At 46.8% G+C, this 14,499-nt stretch overlaps 1 protein-coding gene across 1 annotated transcript in view; it reads left to right on the forward strand.

The window, feature by feature from the left end:
• Positions 1-14,499, forward strand: part of FRMPD3 (FERM and PDZ domain containing 3) — a 67,917-nt gene that overhangs the window by 10,462 nt on the left and 42,956 nt on the right. Inside the window, exons 4-5 of the mRNA XM_049644747.1 lie at positions 7,377-7,481; positions 11,894-12,001. Coding sequence (XP_049500704.1) covers positions 7,377-7,481; positions 11,894-12,001 — 213 coding nt within the window. The remainder of the gene's footprint in view (positions 1-7,376; positions 7,482-11,893; positions 12,002-14,499) is intronic.

Consider the following 14,499-nt stretch of genomic DNA (forward strand, 5'->3'; position numbering starts at 1 on the left):
CATGGGAAAGACGTGGTTCCTACCCTCATAGAGCTTACACTCTAGTATTGGCCTCGTGCTTTCTAAACCCTTAGAGCAGAGACATGAGCACATACACACAGCGGTGATAGTCAAAACAATTAACCTGTACAGTAGGAGCCATTCGATCAGAATGTAAGCCAGCCAGAGTCTTGGAGACCTCCTAACTGCGCCAGGCATTAACTGTTCAGTTGACCATTTGTAAAGAGGTCCCAGGGGAGAGGTCAGGTGGCACCCAGGAAGCTTAGGGCAGTGGTTACTTACCAATCAGTGTGAAAGAAACCCTGAATATTTTACAACAGGTATGGCCATACCAGTGTATCCCAACTGAAGGTCAGCCTTACGTATGTGTACAATCAACCCTCATTATTTGCAGATTCTGTATTTGCAAATTCACCTACTCCTTCTAATGTATTTGTAACCCTAGAATCAATACCCACAGTGCTTTCCTGGTCATTTGCAGACATGTGAAGAACATGAAAACATTTGAGTCTCCCAATGCACACATTTCCAGTTGAGGTCAAATAAGGCAATGCACTGCCGTCTTGTTTCAGCTGTCACACAGAGGTATCCAGAATATAGAGATGGCAGGGAGCAGTGCAATGTAGTGCAAGAAGCTCAGTCTGTAGAACAGTTGGATGGGATTTGAATCCTAACTCTGGCACCTGTTAGTGGGGCGGCCTCAGGCAAGTCACTTAACACTTCAGAACCTCATTTTCTCCTAGTGAAATAAAGAAAATAGAAGCTACCAGGATGAGTTGTTTTTAGAATTATAAATCATAATCTATGTGAGGTACACACACACACACACACACACACACACACACACACGCATATTTCCCCTAAGGAGCAACTGTTCAGTATTCATTAGTTCAGTGTTCGAGGTGAGTTTATAAAACGTAACTGCCATGAGTCACAAAAATGGACTGAGAAAGAGAATCTTCTCTCTCAAGTTATAATAAAAGTTTATTGACAACCCCCAGAATATGTTCAGCGTGGTAGCGCCTGCATCACAGAACATAGTACTGAGTCCACAGTACTCAACGTCTTATGGTTGCGTGGAGACTGCTGCCTCTTACCAAACTCTCATCTTGTTCAAGCTTGATTCCCACTTCTTCTAGGAGACAGTTTCCCAGTAGGTCCAGCATGTGGCCCAGGAATCTTTATACCTCTAAGGTTCCTTCCAACTTGTACATTCCTTGGCTGATGAGGGTGGTTCTTGACTCTGGCTATACATTAGAACCACCTGAGAGGCTCTTAAAACTATTGATGCTCAGAGCACCTGGGTGGCTCGGTCGGTTGGGCGTCTGACTTCGGCTCAGGTCACGATCTCGTGGTCCGTGAGTTTGAGGCCCACGTCGGGCTCTGTGCTGACAGCTCAGAACCTGCAGCCTGTTTCAGATTCTGTGTCTCCCTCTCTCTGACCTTCCCCCATTCATGCTCTGTCTCTCTGTCTCAAAAATGAATAAATGTTAAAAAATTAAAAAAAAACTATTGATGCTCAGCTTCTAGCTCTTACCAATTGAATTAGAAGCTTTGGGGATGGGACCCAGGTTTTTGTCTTTTGAAAAGGCTTCTGAAATGATTCTTATGTAGCCAAGGTACATATCAAGAACTACTGATGTAATAAGAACTCTTTCAGATGACATTTTTCTTTTAATGAAGTGACTTTTATGATGGCAGACCATGGGGGTATTTGAGGGGAGTGGTCACAGCGGTCCATTCCCAGGGCCCCTCAAACTGTACTGCATTAAATAGCCACTTATTAAGCCTATATGTATTTAAGGGTGTTCCTTAATCTTCAAGTGACCAACTATCCCCATGATTGACTAAATATGTATTAATTTTGGTACCCTTAGACCTTGGCACATGGTGTGTCCTCAATAAATATTTTAAAAGTACTTTGTTGTGACCTAGATAAAGAAAGTAGACAGTCCCTTCAAATGAAACTCTAGTGTTATGGTACTGAAGACTTCCCTGTACCCAACAAGCCAGGATCCCGTTTGCTTGGGGCCACATGCCCAGAAAAAAAGGCCAAAATAATGGGCACCTACTGCAGAAGAACTGGTTTTCCACAGAGCTTCTTGAGGTATAATGCTTAGCAGATGGTAGGTCCTCAAACCATATTTGCTAAAATTGTTGAACTAATTCATTATGAACTTTAGCAGTCAACTACTAGCTCTTATTCTGTGCCTACTCTATGCTTGGTGCTAGGGGTAGACATAGTAATATAAAATTCCATCTCTTCTTTTACAACCTGGTTGAGGAGGTGAACGCTGGCAGTATGGATTACCAAGGAGTACTATAGGAAATCCAGGGAGGGGACTGAAGGAATCGGGGAAGAATTCAAGACCAAGGCAGAATTTGAGCTGGGCTTTAGAGATGGCATTTAGCTAAGCAGGGGGGATGCTACAGGGCAGGCAAAAGTGGGAAACAGCACAATGTGCCCAGGGAACTGGGGGCAGAACCACCTGACGAGGCCATCGATGGGGAATAAGGGTCATGTGTGGCTTGCAGGGGACTTTGGAAGCTGGAGAAAGGCCATGTTCACCTCCAGGCACCAAGTGCAGGAAGGAAGACCCTGGGTCCCTTATCAGTAGTCCAGTGAAACCAGGATGGCCCTCCATTGTCCCAGACTCCCACAGTGCTATGGGAAGTGCTTCTAAGTAGGCTCAGGTGAAAGGAGCCAATGAGCCAGCAGAAAGGAGAATTGAGAGGCTGTCAGACCTTCGGGAACCTCTCAAAATCAAAGTAGGGCCCTATCGTACACCAAGATGTTGGGCCATATACCTGACTTTGAACACAACCCTGAAATCTGTATTAATAGAGCCATGAAATTAAAAAATAGTCAAATCGTCACCAGCTGCTGAATGAAGTCCTGGGGGAGAGGCAGACTCTTTCCTCTATTGCTTATTCCACCAAGCTGCTGGCTTCATATTTGCTTCGAGGGGCTTCACAGTGGCCCCAGAGGTGCTTAGTAATTCCAGTCCCACGTTTCAAGCCAAAATTCATTTTAGCCAGCAAGGGTGCCTGTTGCAAAATGACACTCCCGACTGCTTGAAGGAAAAATGGGGTCAGTGAAGAGCTCAGATGTCCCAGCTTTAAGGTACTCAATTAATCTATGCTTAATGGGTTAGGACATTTTCAACAATATAAATTCTGTGCCTTATGTTCTTAGAGATTCCAACTTTTTAAGTCTGGTGTGGGCCTAGAAATCTGTGGTTTAGCAAGCACTCCCCAGTGATTCTTATCGTCAGGAAAGTTTTAGAAACAGTGGGTGAGTGCATGCTAATGAGTTAGTGCAGGAATCAGCAAACTTTCTGTAAAGGGCTGTATAGTAAATATTGTAAGCTTTGTAGACCATACATGATAGTTGCAAAAGCAACCACAGACAGTAATACATAAGTGAAGATCACAGCTGTATTCCAATAAAGTTTTATTTACAAAAACAGGTGGTGGGCAGGATTTTGCCCATGCAGGCTGTAGTCTGCTGACCCCTGAATTATGTTCATTACTCCTCCCTGGTACCACATTGGCATTTTGATCAGGGCCTTCCCCATTCTCAATATTTTCTTAAGTTTTTATTTATTTATTTTAAGAGAGAGGGAGAGAGTCAGCAGGGGAAGGACAGAGAGGGAGAGAGAATCCCAAGCAGGCTCCACACTGTCAGCACAGAGCCCAATGTGGGGCTCATACTCACAAACCATGAGATCATCACCTGGGCCGAAATCAAGAGTTGGACGCCCAACCAACTGAGCCACCCAGGCACCCCCCTAACTCTTAATATTTAAATTCAAAGGAGTGACCCTAGCATTAAGATCTTCAGTCCCTGTAGCTGAGCTTCGAAGATGTTTGGAGCAGGGAGACCTTTGAGAGCACCTGCAAGGTGTATCACACTGCAAGGCAGACGTCACCTGTGTTGAAGCATAAGGCTAGCTGTGACTCTGTGACATGTAGCAGAGCCCAGCTGGCAATGAGTGAGTCACCATCAGTGATCAAGGCTGAAGACTGAGAATAGGATGGATTCTTAGAGACTGACAGGACAAGGGTCAATAAAAAATGAGGCACGAACAAGCTGAAAATAGCTCTACCACAGACACCGGAAATGATTATAATCCCTGAAAAGAATGGGCCATTCCACTTCCTCCTTCATGATTTTGCTCCTATAAATATATGTCTTTTGTTTATAGTGGTATCTGTAGGACAGGATCCAATCTGGGACTTTTGGTAAAGACCTCAAGGAGTCATTCCCTCACCATAGGTGAAGACACAGAAGGGTACCAGTTGCGGTTCTTCATATGCTCAAAAGTCAAACCAGAGCCACTGGATGAAAGATCCTGCAGTCGCTCTGTAAAACAGTGTGGAGGTTCCTCAAAAAACTAAAAATAGAACTACCCTATGACCCAGCAATAGTACTACTAGGAGTTTACCCCCGGGATACAGGAGTGCTGATGCATAGGGGCACTTGTACCCCAATGTTTAGAGCAGCACTTTCAACAATAGCCAAATTATGGAAAGAGCCTAAATGTCCATCAACTGATGAATGGATAAAGAAGATGTGGTTTATATATACAATGGAAGACTACTTGGCAATGAGAAAGAATGAAATCATGCCATTTGCAGCAATGTGGATGGAACTGGAAGGTATGCTGAGTGAAATAAGTCAGAGAAGGACAGCTATCATATGTTTTCACTCATATGTGGATCTCGAGAAACATAACAGAAGACCATGGGGGAAGGGAAGGGGAAAAAATAGTTACAGAGAGGGAGGTGGGCAAACCACAAGAGACTCTTAAGTACAGAGAACAAACTGAGAGTGTATGGGGGAGAGAGGGGAAAATGGGTGAATGGCATTGAGGAAGGCACTTGTTGGGCTGAGCACTGGGTGTTGTATGTAACCCAATTTGACAATAAATTATATTCATTAAAAAAAAGGAAAGGATACCCAGCTTCAGCTGGCTGTGGGGAATAATCGCCAACCCAAGACTCGGGAAATCTGGGTTCTAGTTTCAGCTCTACTACCAAATTATTTTGGTACTTGCAGTAAACCATATCCTCTTCCCAGGCCTCCGCTTCACGTGTGAAAATGAAGGGTGGACCACATGGCCCATTCAGGCCTCTGGAGATGCCTCGTTCCACACTGCACAAAGGCATGCCATCACAGATGATTATAGAGAAAGGAGGACGTGACTTTCGGGTAGAAACAAAGATTTCACCTGCCTCCCGTCTGTGGCACCTCAGGTGGAAATTTGGACTGCTGTGGAGTCTCCCTGAACATAGCCACAGATCTTTCTCTCTTGCCCCTTCTCTTTTGCTCCTGCTGCAGCCTGCAGCCCCTGCCCAGGATTTAAGCACTAAGCTATGCAACACACAAAGGCATTTCTTGACTCCCATGAACAATCAATACTGTAATCACCTTCTGCAACGATCTCCAGCCCTGGATTTTGTTGTGCTATATCGTCTGCTGCCAACAAACTATGTCTGTGCCTCAAGACGGGAAGCCTAAGGTTCCTTTAGCTCAGTGGTTCGTGCAACCTTAGCTGCATTTTGAAATCATTGGAAATTAAAAAAAAAAAATTACCAATACCTGGACCTCATCCCCAGGAATTTGATGTCATTGGTCTAGGGTGGGGCCCGGGCATTAGGGGTTTTAAAAGCCATTCCACTATTTCTGCCACACAGCCAGGACCAAGACCCACTGCCTGAGGTCCTACTGGACTTGGGTTGAACAGGTGGCCTTCTGCAAACTGCCCTCTGTAGGGAATGAGATTGCTGGCTCAGGAAGAGAACACAGCTGAGACAAGGGCCCAAGACCTGATAAGGACATTTGTTTCTGGTGTGTCTTTATCTTAGGGTCCCGCCCTCCTGTGGCTGCTCTGGTAAATGAAATTCAAATGCAGCGTAAATGACAGAAAATAGCTTCATGTATTGCCTTACCAGCTGGCAGGGCCCTTCAGAAGGGATTCTTGATTGTGGAACACACAGGCTCCATGACCGAGCTGGTAGGGGAGGTGGTTTGAAGGAGCCCCAAACCTGATTCCCACCATGGTCTTCCTCATCTTAGTAAGTGGCAACTCCATTCTTCTAGTTGATTCCTCTCTTTTTTCTCACCTCCCACATCCAATCCGTCAACATATCGTCTTGGTTCTATCTTCAGAGTCTATCCAAAATTAACTCACTTTTCATAAGCTCCATTATTACTACCCTAGCCCTAGCCTCCATCCCATTTTAGCTGTATTATTACAGGACACACTGAACTAGTCTCACTACTTTGGGTGTAACCCTCCAGTGGAGTGAAATCCAAAGTTCTCGCCATGGCTGACCAGGCCCTACATGACCCAGTGCTCAACTGCCTCTCTGAGCATACCCCTCCACCTCCACCCCCATCATTCTGCTCCGGCCACACTGGACTCCCTTGCTGTTCCTCATGCACCCCAATCCCACCTCTGAGCCTATAATATTCTTTCTGCCCAGGAGGCTTTTTCTCCACATATCCTTATGGCTGGCTCTTTTTCTCCACATATTCTCATGGCTGGCTCTCCCTCACTTGCTTCGGGTCTCTGCTTCAACATCACCTCCTGTGTGAGGTCTTCCCTGCACATCCTGACTAAAATAATACCCCCATCACTCCTACCATCACTCATACAGTCTCTTGTATAGTCCTTCACCCTGCTTGATTTTTCCTCACAGTCCTTATTTGCTACCTAAAAGATATTCATTTGTTTATTGTCAGTCTGTTCCTGCTAGATGGATGTTCTTTGAGGCCAGGGAGCTTTGTGTTGTTCACTGCTGAACCCCTCATCACCTGGAACAGTGCCTGGCACATAGTCGGTCCTCCCTAAACTTGTCACATGAATGATTAAAGGCTCCTGAAGACATGAGGGTTCCCCTCATGTAGACTCGTGCATTTCCTTGAATCATTTTCTATAATCTTCTTCCTAGGGGCAGGGCATATCTGGGAGATGAATAAGGTCATTTCTGTAAATCCTTCGAGATGCTCGTATTCAGATGTGATAAAAACCACCATTTAGGTATATCTCACGTTAAGCAAACCAAACATATAATAATTCAATGGATGTTATTGCTAAAGGATTTTGGCAAACTCCACTAGGCCCAGAGTGTTAATAATGGGATTCAATCTACCCAAATTCAATTCATGCCCAGCTTTTTCAGAACACACCAATCATAGAAGGAAGCACTTAGCACATCGCCTTGCACCTAGTAGGGAATCAATACGTATTTATTGACTTATTGATCAGTAAGGCAAAGCATGCCCGTACTGAGACATCTTAACTCCAGGCAAAGGTCAGGTTTTTCCCAGGGATAGAGAACTCATCAGCCCTCTGTTCTTTTTCCAGTCCCCCAAATCTGCCTTCATCAGCACTGCAAAGAAGGCCAGGCTGAGATCGAATCCTGCGAAGGTCCGATTTTCTGAGCAGGTGGCAGTTGGAGAAACAGAGGCAGTAAGTGCAGCTTTTCAGCTCCCTGTCCTTGGCCCTTGGCTAGAATCAGCCTGACCGCGGAGGTCTGGCTTTGGAGCAGGTACTCGAGAGTGGGCGGCATTATGAAAGGGCTGGAGGGGAGAGGGAGGACCACAGGGCTCCAGGCTGGTTGTAAGATAGGAGAACGTGGCATCCAGAAGAGCCCTGGGCACTGTGGGATGAAGGAACCTGTATCACTTCACTCAGGCCCCTCATGGTGCTTAGAGAAATTGCTGTCCCTGGCATGATAGCTTCCACTCAGAACAAGTGCTCCACAAACATCTTCGGGCTATTTAATAGAAGCCAGAAAGAGGTGGTGGTTTTCTGAAGATCTGGAGCAAGAGTGCCTGGTGTAATTGAGCTGTCTTCGCATTAAAGTAATCCTGCAATGGCACGTCTTGACTAGTGAAGCAGCCTATGGGAAATGATACAGACTCTCATTGTCACGAAGCTTTTTTTTTTTTTAAGATTTATTTATTTTTGAGAGAGAGAGCATGTAAGCAGGGAAGGGCAGAGTGGGGGGGACAGAAATCTGATGCAGGCTCTGTGCTGACAGCAGCTGGCCGACGCAAGATCATGCCCTGAGCCGAAGTTGGATGCTCAGCTGACTGAGCCACCCACGTGCCCCCCTTATCACAAAACTTTTATTAGGCACCTGCTGTGTGCCCAGTACCACATGGCATGGAAAATGAACACCTGTTCCCTGCCACTGGATACCAGTGGGTGATGTTGGGGCAGGGCGGGGGACAAGTAGTTCAGATTGAGATACATAGAATCCCCCATTGGGTGGTATGGTTTCAAGGAACAGGTGATGCTTGACAGCCCATGCTATGTAGCTGCCCAACTGGGAGAGTCTTGGCCAGCCTGCAGTCTTTCTTACTGCTGTATGGGGTTTACATGAGCCGAGCTGTCTGCTCCAGATAAGCAAATGAGAAGAGGTGGATGGAGAGCAGAGAGATATGTGTTAAGCAGTCATGGATTATGGCCAGAGCCACCCAGGAGTCTGCAGAAGTCGGTGATATCCAGGTGCGGGTGGACAGAGCCAGAGCTAACAGGCATTTGTGTGCTTTTGCAGGCTTTTGCAGGCAGGGCTCTCAGGGGGCCTGTGGCATTTATGTACGGAGGCACAGCTGCACTTGAGAAAGGCCAGCAGGCCCAGCCTGAGTGGGGAAATCAGTGGGGCGCCAGGCACTTCTGTAGTTCTTTGAAGCAGTGCCACTCAGAAGATGGGATAGAGGATACAAGTGTCTTCCATGTCCTTTTCCCCAACACTCATCCCCAGACTCAGCCTAGGCCTTCTTCCATCCCTGTTCAAGGAAGGCTGAAAAGCCTGGGAGCCTACAGGGTCCCACTGGGTAAGCCGTCAAGTAATTGGAGGCTGGACTCCATATCAGTCGTAGCAGAAGAGGTTAAAAAGAAGTGGGGGGTGGTGAGCAGAGAGACGAGGCAACAGTATCTACTCCCTACAGACCACAATGAAGAACACCCTTAGGTCCGAGCCACAAAAGAGACATTTGTGCCCTGAACCCTTGAAAACCCAGAGCCAACGCAAATTGGATTTGCAAAGCACAGACTATCCCATCTCAGCATTACAGAGTAATCAATCAAGACCTGGCTACCCAATGAAAACCTCCCTACCACCTCCCCCTTTTTCCTCCCATCTCTTCCTCTCCCTTCCACTCTCCCCTCCCCACTCTCTCCTTGCTACACTATGACCCCCCTCTCCATAAGTCTCAGCTATCCACAGGTAGGATCAAGCCCCCACTCCAGACCAACCTGAAAGCAAAGGCCCTGGAGTAGCTAGGACCCACCCAGGGTTACTTCTGTCGCTCCTGGACCGACCACCAGGCACAGTTTGGGGCTCTTGTCTGAGAGAGAGAGAGAGAGAGAGAGAGAGAGAGAGAGAGAGAGACATCAATCTTCCCACTCTGCTGTACTCAGGAAATTACCTGATGTCACAACAACCCCTACCTCCCACGCCACCAGTATGGACCCTAGCAGCCTCACCATTGGTTGGGACCTAGGGAACTCCAGGCCCAGGTGACTCTGGGCTGTCCTATCATCCCTTTGCCTTGGTGTTCCAGGGCTTTAGTAAGCAGCCAGAGCAAAAATAAATCCCGTGGGCATTCCTAGCCAACTCTATTTTTAAGCAAAATCAATTAAGTAATTATCTGAGTCCAACCCCAGTGTGCTAAATAAAACCTGCCACTGCCGACTGTCATCAGCCTGGGGATCCAGGGCCTCAGGGCTTGGTAGGAGCAAGGCATCTCAGGATCAGTGAGAGAACCAGGGAGTCACACTTTCCCAACTTTATACCCCATCACTTCCTACCACGATTTGACTCCTGCCCCCCCCCCCCCACCAATCATACCCTGACCCAGGAGGACTTGCTTGATCATTTTTCCATGCTGTCCATGACGGTCCCTAGGTCTGGACTGTCCCTCTTCTAGCCTCTCTTAATAGTCTACACCTACCATCTCCTTTGAAATCAAAATCTAAGTCGCCTCACCTAGGAAACTTTAACTATCTTATACCTGTTGGTTTGTTTTCGGTTTTACAATTGTTCTCTAATGGATTCGTGTGGGTGTTCACAAGAGTGTAAGACCAGACCCAGCCCTCTATTTCTGCCTGGGTCTCATGGGGCTTAGCATAGTGCTGGGCATATACTAGAGGCTCAATGAATGCCCACTGAATTAAGGAATCCAACCATCTTATGCAGCTTTTCAGTTCCTATAGAACTGGTGATGGCCCCGGGAAATGGTTGGGTTCTCCAGATGATTCTAATCATTCAAGTAAGCACATATTAAGCACCTATTACTCATATATTCAGCAGCCATTCATTGAGCACCAACTGTATGCCAGGAACTCTGCTCAATGTCGGAATTACAAAGATTGAATAGGACATGGATGTGCTCTAAGTTCACCATTTGTGAGAGACCAACATTCTTCAAAAATATGCTAAGAACATTGAGAGAAGTATGTATACGTTGCTGTAGGAACACGTGGGAATACCAGGTCCAAGCACCTGAAGAGTTGGGACAAGACTTTACAGAATTTGTATTTAAGCCAGGTTTTGAAGGATGAGTAGGAGTTTGCCAAGGAGGGAAAGGGAAAGGCAGAGAGAACAGTCTTTATTTAACAAATATTGAGGGGCGCCTGAGTGGCTCAGTTGGTTAAGCTTCTGACTTAGGCTCAGGTCACGATATCACAGTTCATGGGTTCAAGCCCTGCATCGGGCTCTGTGCTGGCAGCTCGGAGCCTGCTTGGGATTCTTTCTCTCTATACCTCTGTCTCTACCCTTCTGCTGCTCACACACACTCTCCATCTCAAAATAAATAAACTTTAAAAATAAACAAAAAAAACCCACCACAAATATTTATTTACCTTTTAGCACTCTACAAATAAACACTTGGGCCAAGAAAACTTTTGCTAAGAAGATATCAGGTGTTCAAAAATGGGCTTTGGGGCACCTGGTGGGTCAGTTGCTTGAGCATCTGACTTTGGCTCAGGTCATGATCCATGGTGCATGAGTTCGAACCCCACATTGGGTTCACTGCTGTCAGTCTGTCAGCACAGAGCCCACTTCAGATCCTGTGTCCCCCTCTCTCTGACCCTCTCCCACTTGCACTGCCCCCAAATAAATAAATATTAAAAAAAGCGGCTTTACCAGAGGTTCTCAATCAAGGTCAATACTTCCCACTCTCACAGAGCTTTTGGAAATGTCTAAGGATGTTTTGGGTTATCCTGACAATTTGGCATGCTATTGGCATTTAGTGTCTCATGGTCAGAGATGCTAAGTACCCTGCAGGGAGTGACACAGTCCCTGAACGATGAATTGTCAGACGTAAGGAGGTGTGAAAGAGCAGGATGGGTACCTGCACCAGCGAGACATGACTCTGGAGAAATAGGCAGGTCCAGGTCAGAAAGGACGTAGAAGATCATGGGGGACAGGGAAGGGCAGAACAAAGGCATGGATGTTGAAGTGACCTCAGTGTGTGAAGAGTCTGGCAGAAAGGGAAGTGTCAGGATATAAGAGCAGGCCAGTGAGGGGGGCTCCTAAGGAGGCCTTCCATCTGGTCTTTAGTGATGGTCTCTATGGACCAAGCACCACTCAAAGCTGTGGAACTGGGAGCCATGGTAGAATGGGGTGGGCTGTGACATCAAATGAAAGGTAAACTTTTGATATGGCCCAGTGTCTTCTTGGAACATTTGGTTCTGGTCTGCATGTGACATGATCATTGATCTGTTCTCTCCTCTGTCCCTCTGTCCTTCCGTATCTTTGGCTCCCCGTCTCCTTCTCTCGCTCCCTTCTCTTCCTACTTATACCCCTCCTCTGGCTTCCCTCTGCCTTCTAAATGAGCCCCTCTCCTTGGCCTTTCCCTGCCTATTCACAGAAAATGATGAAGAAAGAAGCTCTTCTCCTCATCCCCAACGTCCTGAAGGTTTTCTTAGAAAATGGGCAGATCAAATCATTCACGTTTGATGGCCGGACCACTGTTAAGGTACATACAGAGTGTCCTGTCTTGGGTCAACATTTGCCCTCTCTGGAGCACACAGAGCTGCTGGTTCCTGGGTTTATCTGAGTCTGCACAGAGTTGCATCTGGAGCAAGGTGGCCTTTGAGCTTCAGCTTCTGGGAGGACCAGTCTGCAAGAACACACAGCCCTCAGATGAGGGTGTTGGGGGAGGGGAGAATTTGAGTGCCCAGCTGTGTGTGTGTGTGTGTGTGTGTGTGTGTGCGTGTGTGTGTGTGTGTGTGCACATGTACGCACATATGCGCAGAAGCATGGGTGCATGTGTGTGTACACACCTACTAGTGGATTGCTTTGTGTCCACCGGGCCCTTCAAGACTCTTAGGAGCTAAGAAGTTTGAAGATCATTAAACCATTTATAAAGCGAAAGTGATTTATATTGCTACAATAACATCTACACACATTTACACACAGAAATCAACAAACACAATCTCTTGGGAGATTAGCTTAGCCATGCTTTGCTTTTTAAATAAGAACCAGATCTTAAGCACTGAACCAAGATTTGAAACGTCCAGCCATAGGCCCCTTGGCTCTTCCTTTCATAGGAAGAAAAATTACTGAGCTGTGATTCTTAAGAGCTCAGCCAGCCATCTAAAAGTTGTAGCGATTCCCTTAGTGCTGAGGAGCAAAGGCAATGAAACGATTAACCCCCATGTTCAACTCTTATCTGGGACAGAAATAACCACCTCCTGCTTTTTCTGGACTCCTTCCAGAAAGATAATGCCATCCCCAGAATGAATTTCCATACAACAAATGGAATAGCATCTGCCCAGAAAACCCACCTTGGCTCACAGGTGTCCCGAGGTCCCCATGCTGAGGCCAAGACAATTCTATAAACAAAGAAACCCCGGGGCCAAGAAACTTCCCTGAGAGGAATTATCAGGTGGTCAGAATTGGCACTTCTCTCCCAGACAGCTTTTGGGAATATCTGAGGGGATGTGGGGTCGTCCCATGATTTGGTGTGCTGCTGGCATTGAGTGTCTCTGGGTCAGAGATGCTAAGTGTCTTGCAGGGAGTGAGGCAGTCCCTAAAGATGAAGAATTGTCCTGCCCAAAGTGCCGGCAGCACCCAAGTCACAAAACACTGGGCCTAACCCGTGTTGATGGAACTGGAGTCTCTTTGAAAGGCTTCAGCCTGGTTGGTTCCCTGAAAGCATAGGACTGAAACATACTTCTTAGGGTCTCCTGGGATGGTCTCTTGCCCATTGAAGGTCTCAGCATATGGGAGGGACATTGAAATACAACTAGGCCACTGAGGGGTGTCCAGATGCCCCGCATCCAGATGTGGATATCTCTCTGTGTTGGAATCCTTCTTGGTGTTCATTCATGGGTCGGTATGCCCTTTGGAGACCTGCCTCTGCACTGAACATTTACTCCTCTTTTTTCCCCCTTGGAGGCTTCTTCGAGCATTCTCCTACCTCACAATGACACCGCTGTTGTTGCTTCCAGGTAGTCCCAGCCTTCGAGGCCAGCAGTGTCCCCTGGCTTGTGATCTCACCCTGACCTCAGGGAAGGTACACTGGCTATTCATTGGAACTTGGACAGGCTGCCAAGCCATTTGTCCCTGAGAGGTACCTGGGTGAATTAACAGCCTGGCATGGGAGCTGTTACACTTCTAACACCAGTTGGCAGTCGCCAGCTTGGCCATCCACAATCCCAAATGCAGCCAAACTGCAAAGAAAACCCCATTTGTCCCTGCCAGAGCTCCAGCAACACTGGCGCCTCTGTGACTGCTTGTATGATACAAAGAGATACTCTCAAGTACCCACCAGTTTCCAGCCTAACATCTGAATAGCAAAGCATCATTTCCTGTTCACTAAGGGGCTTGTTTGGCAACCCCGGCTGTAAGGGAGCTTCACCTTCCCAAGCCTGCTTCCTTCTGGCCTTTGGGGGGCTGAGCCGTGCTGACTCCACGAACACGCATACTGAAGCCCTGTGGTGTGCTGAAGTCCCAGCAAATAGATGGCAGAAGTCTCAAAACTGACATTTGGGCAGCCCCCAAGGATATGTTTCCAGACATCCTAATATTAAAAGTAGGGTAGCAGAGCAGACAGAGCCCAGAAGGAGTCAGATTTATGACTGTACACAAGACACGTGACATAGTTTCTCTGCGTGGACACATTTCTCAAGTTGCCAAATTGATCGTCTCTGAAAGCCAGCAACGATCAAAAATGAACATCCTGCCAGTAACTCGAGTCATTCAATTTAGATTATGAATCCAGAAATATTCTACTTTTTAATCACATAATTGTGGCTCATGGTCTTGTTAATTCTTAAGTAAAGAGTTGATAAACAAACTACAGTGAACATTCTGACTTATGTAAGGTGAGGGAAGAACCAGCACAGTGTCTTCCTTATTCAATGGCTTGCTTAGTAAGCACTCAGAAAATGTGTTGTTGAATGGAAGGAGAAAAGGAGGGAGGGAGGGACATGAGCTTCTTTTGCCATATGCCTGGCTGGGCCAAGTTCA

This window comes from Panthera uncia, chromosome X (genome assembly GCF_023721935.1).
Source record: "Panthera uncia isolate 11264 chromosome X, Puncia_PCG_1.0, whole genome shotgun sequence".
In the NCBI taxonomy this organism is placed as follows: Eukaryota; Metazoa; Chordata; class Mammalia; order Carnivora; family Felidae; genus Panthera; species Panthera uncia.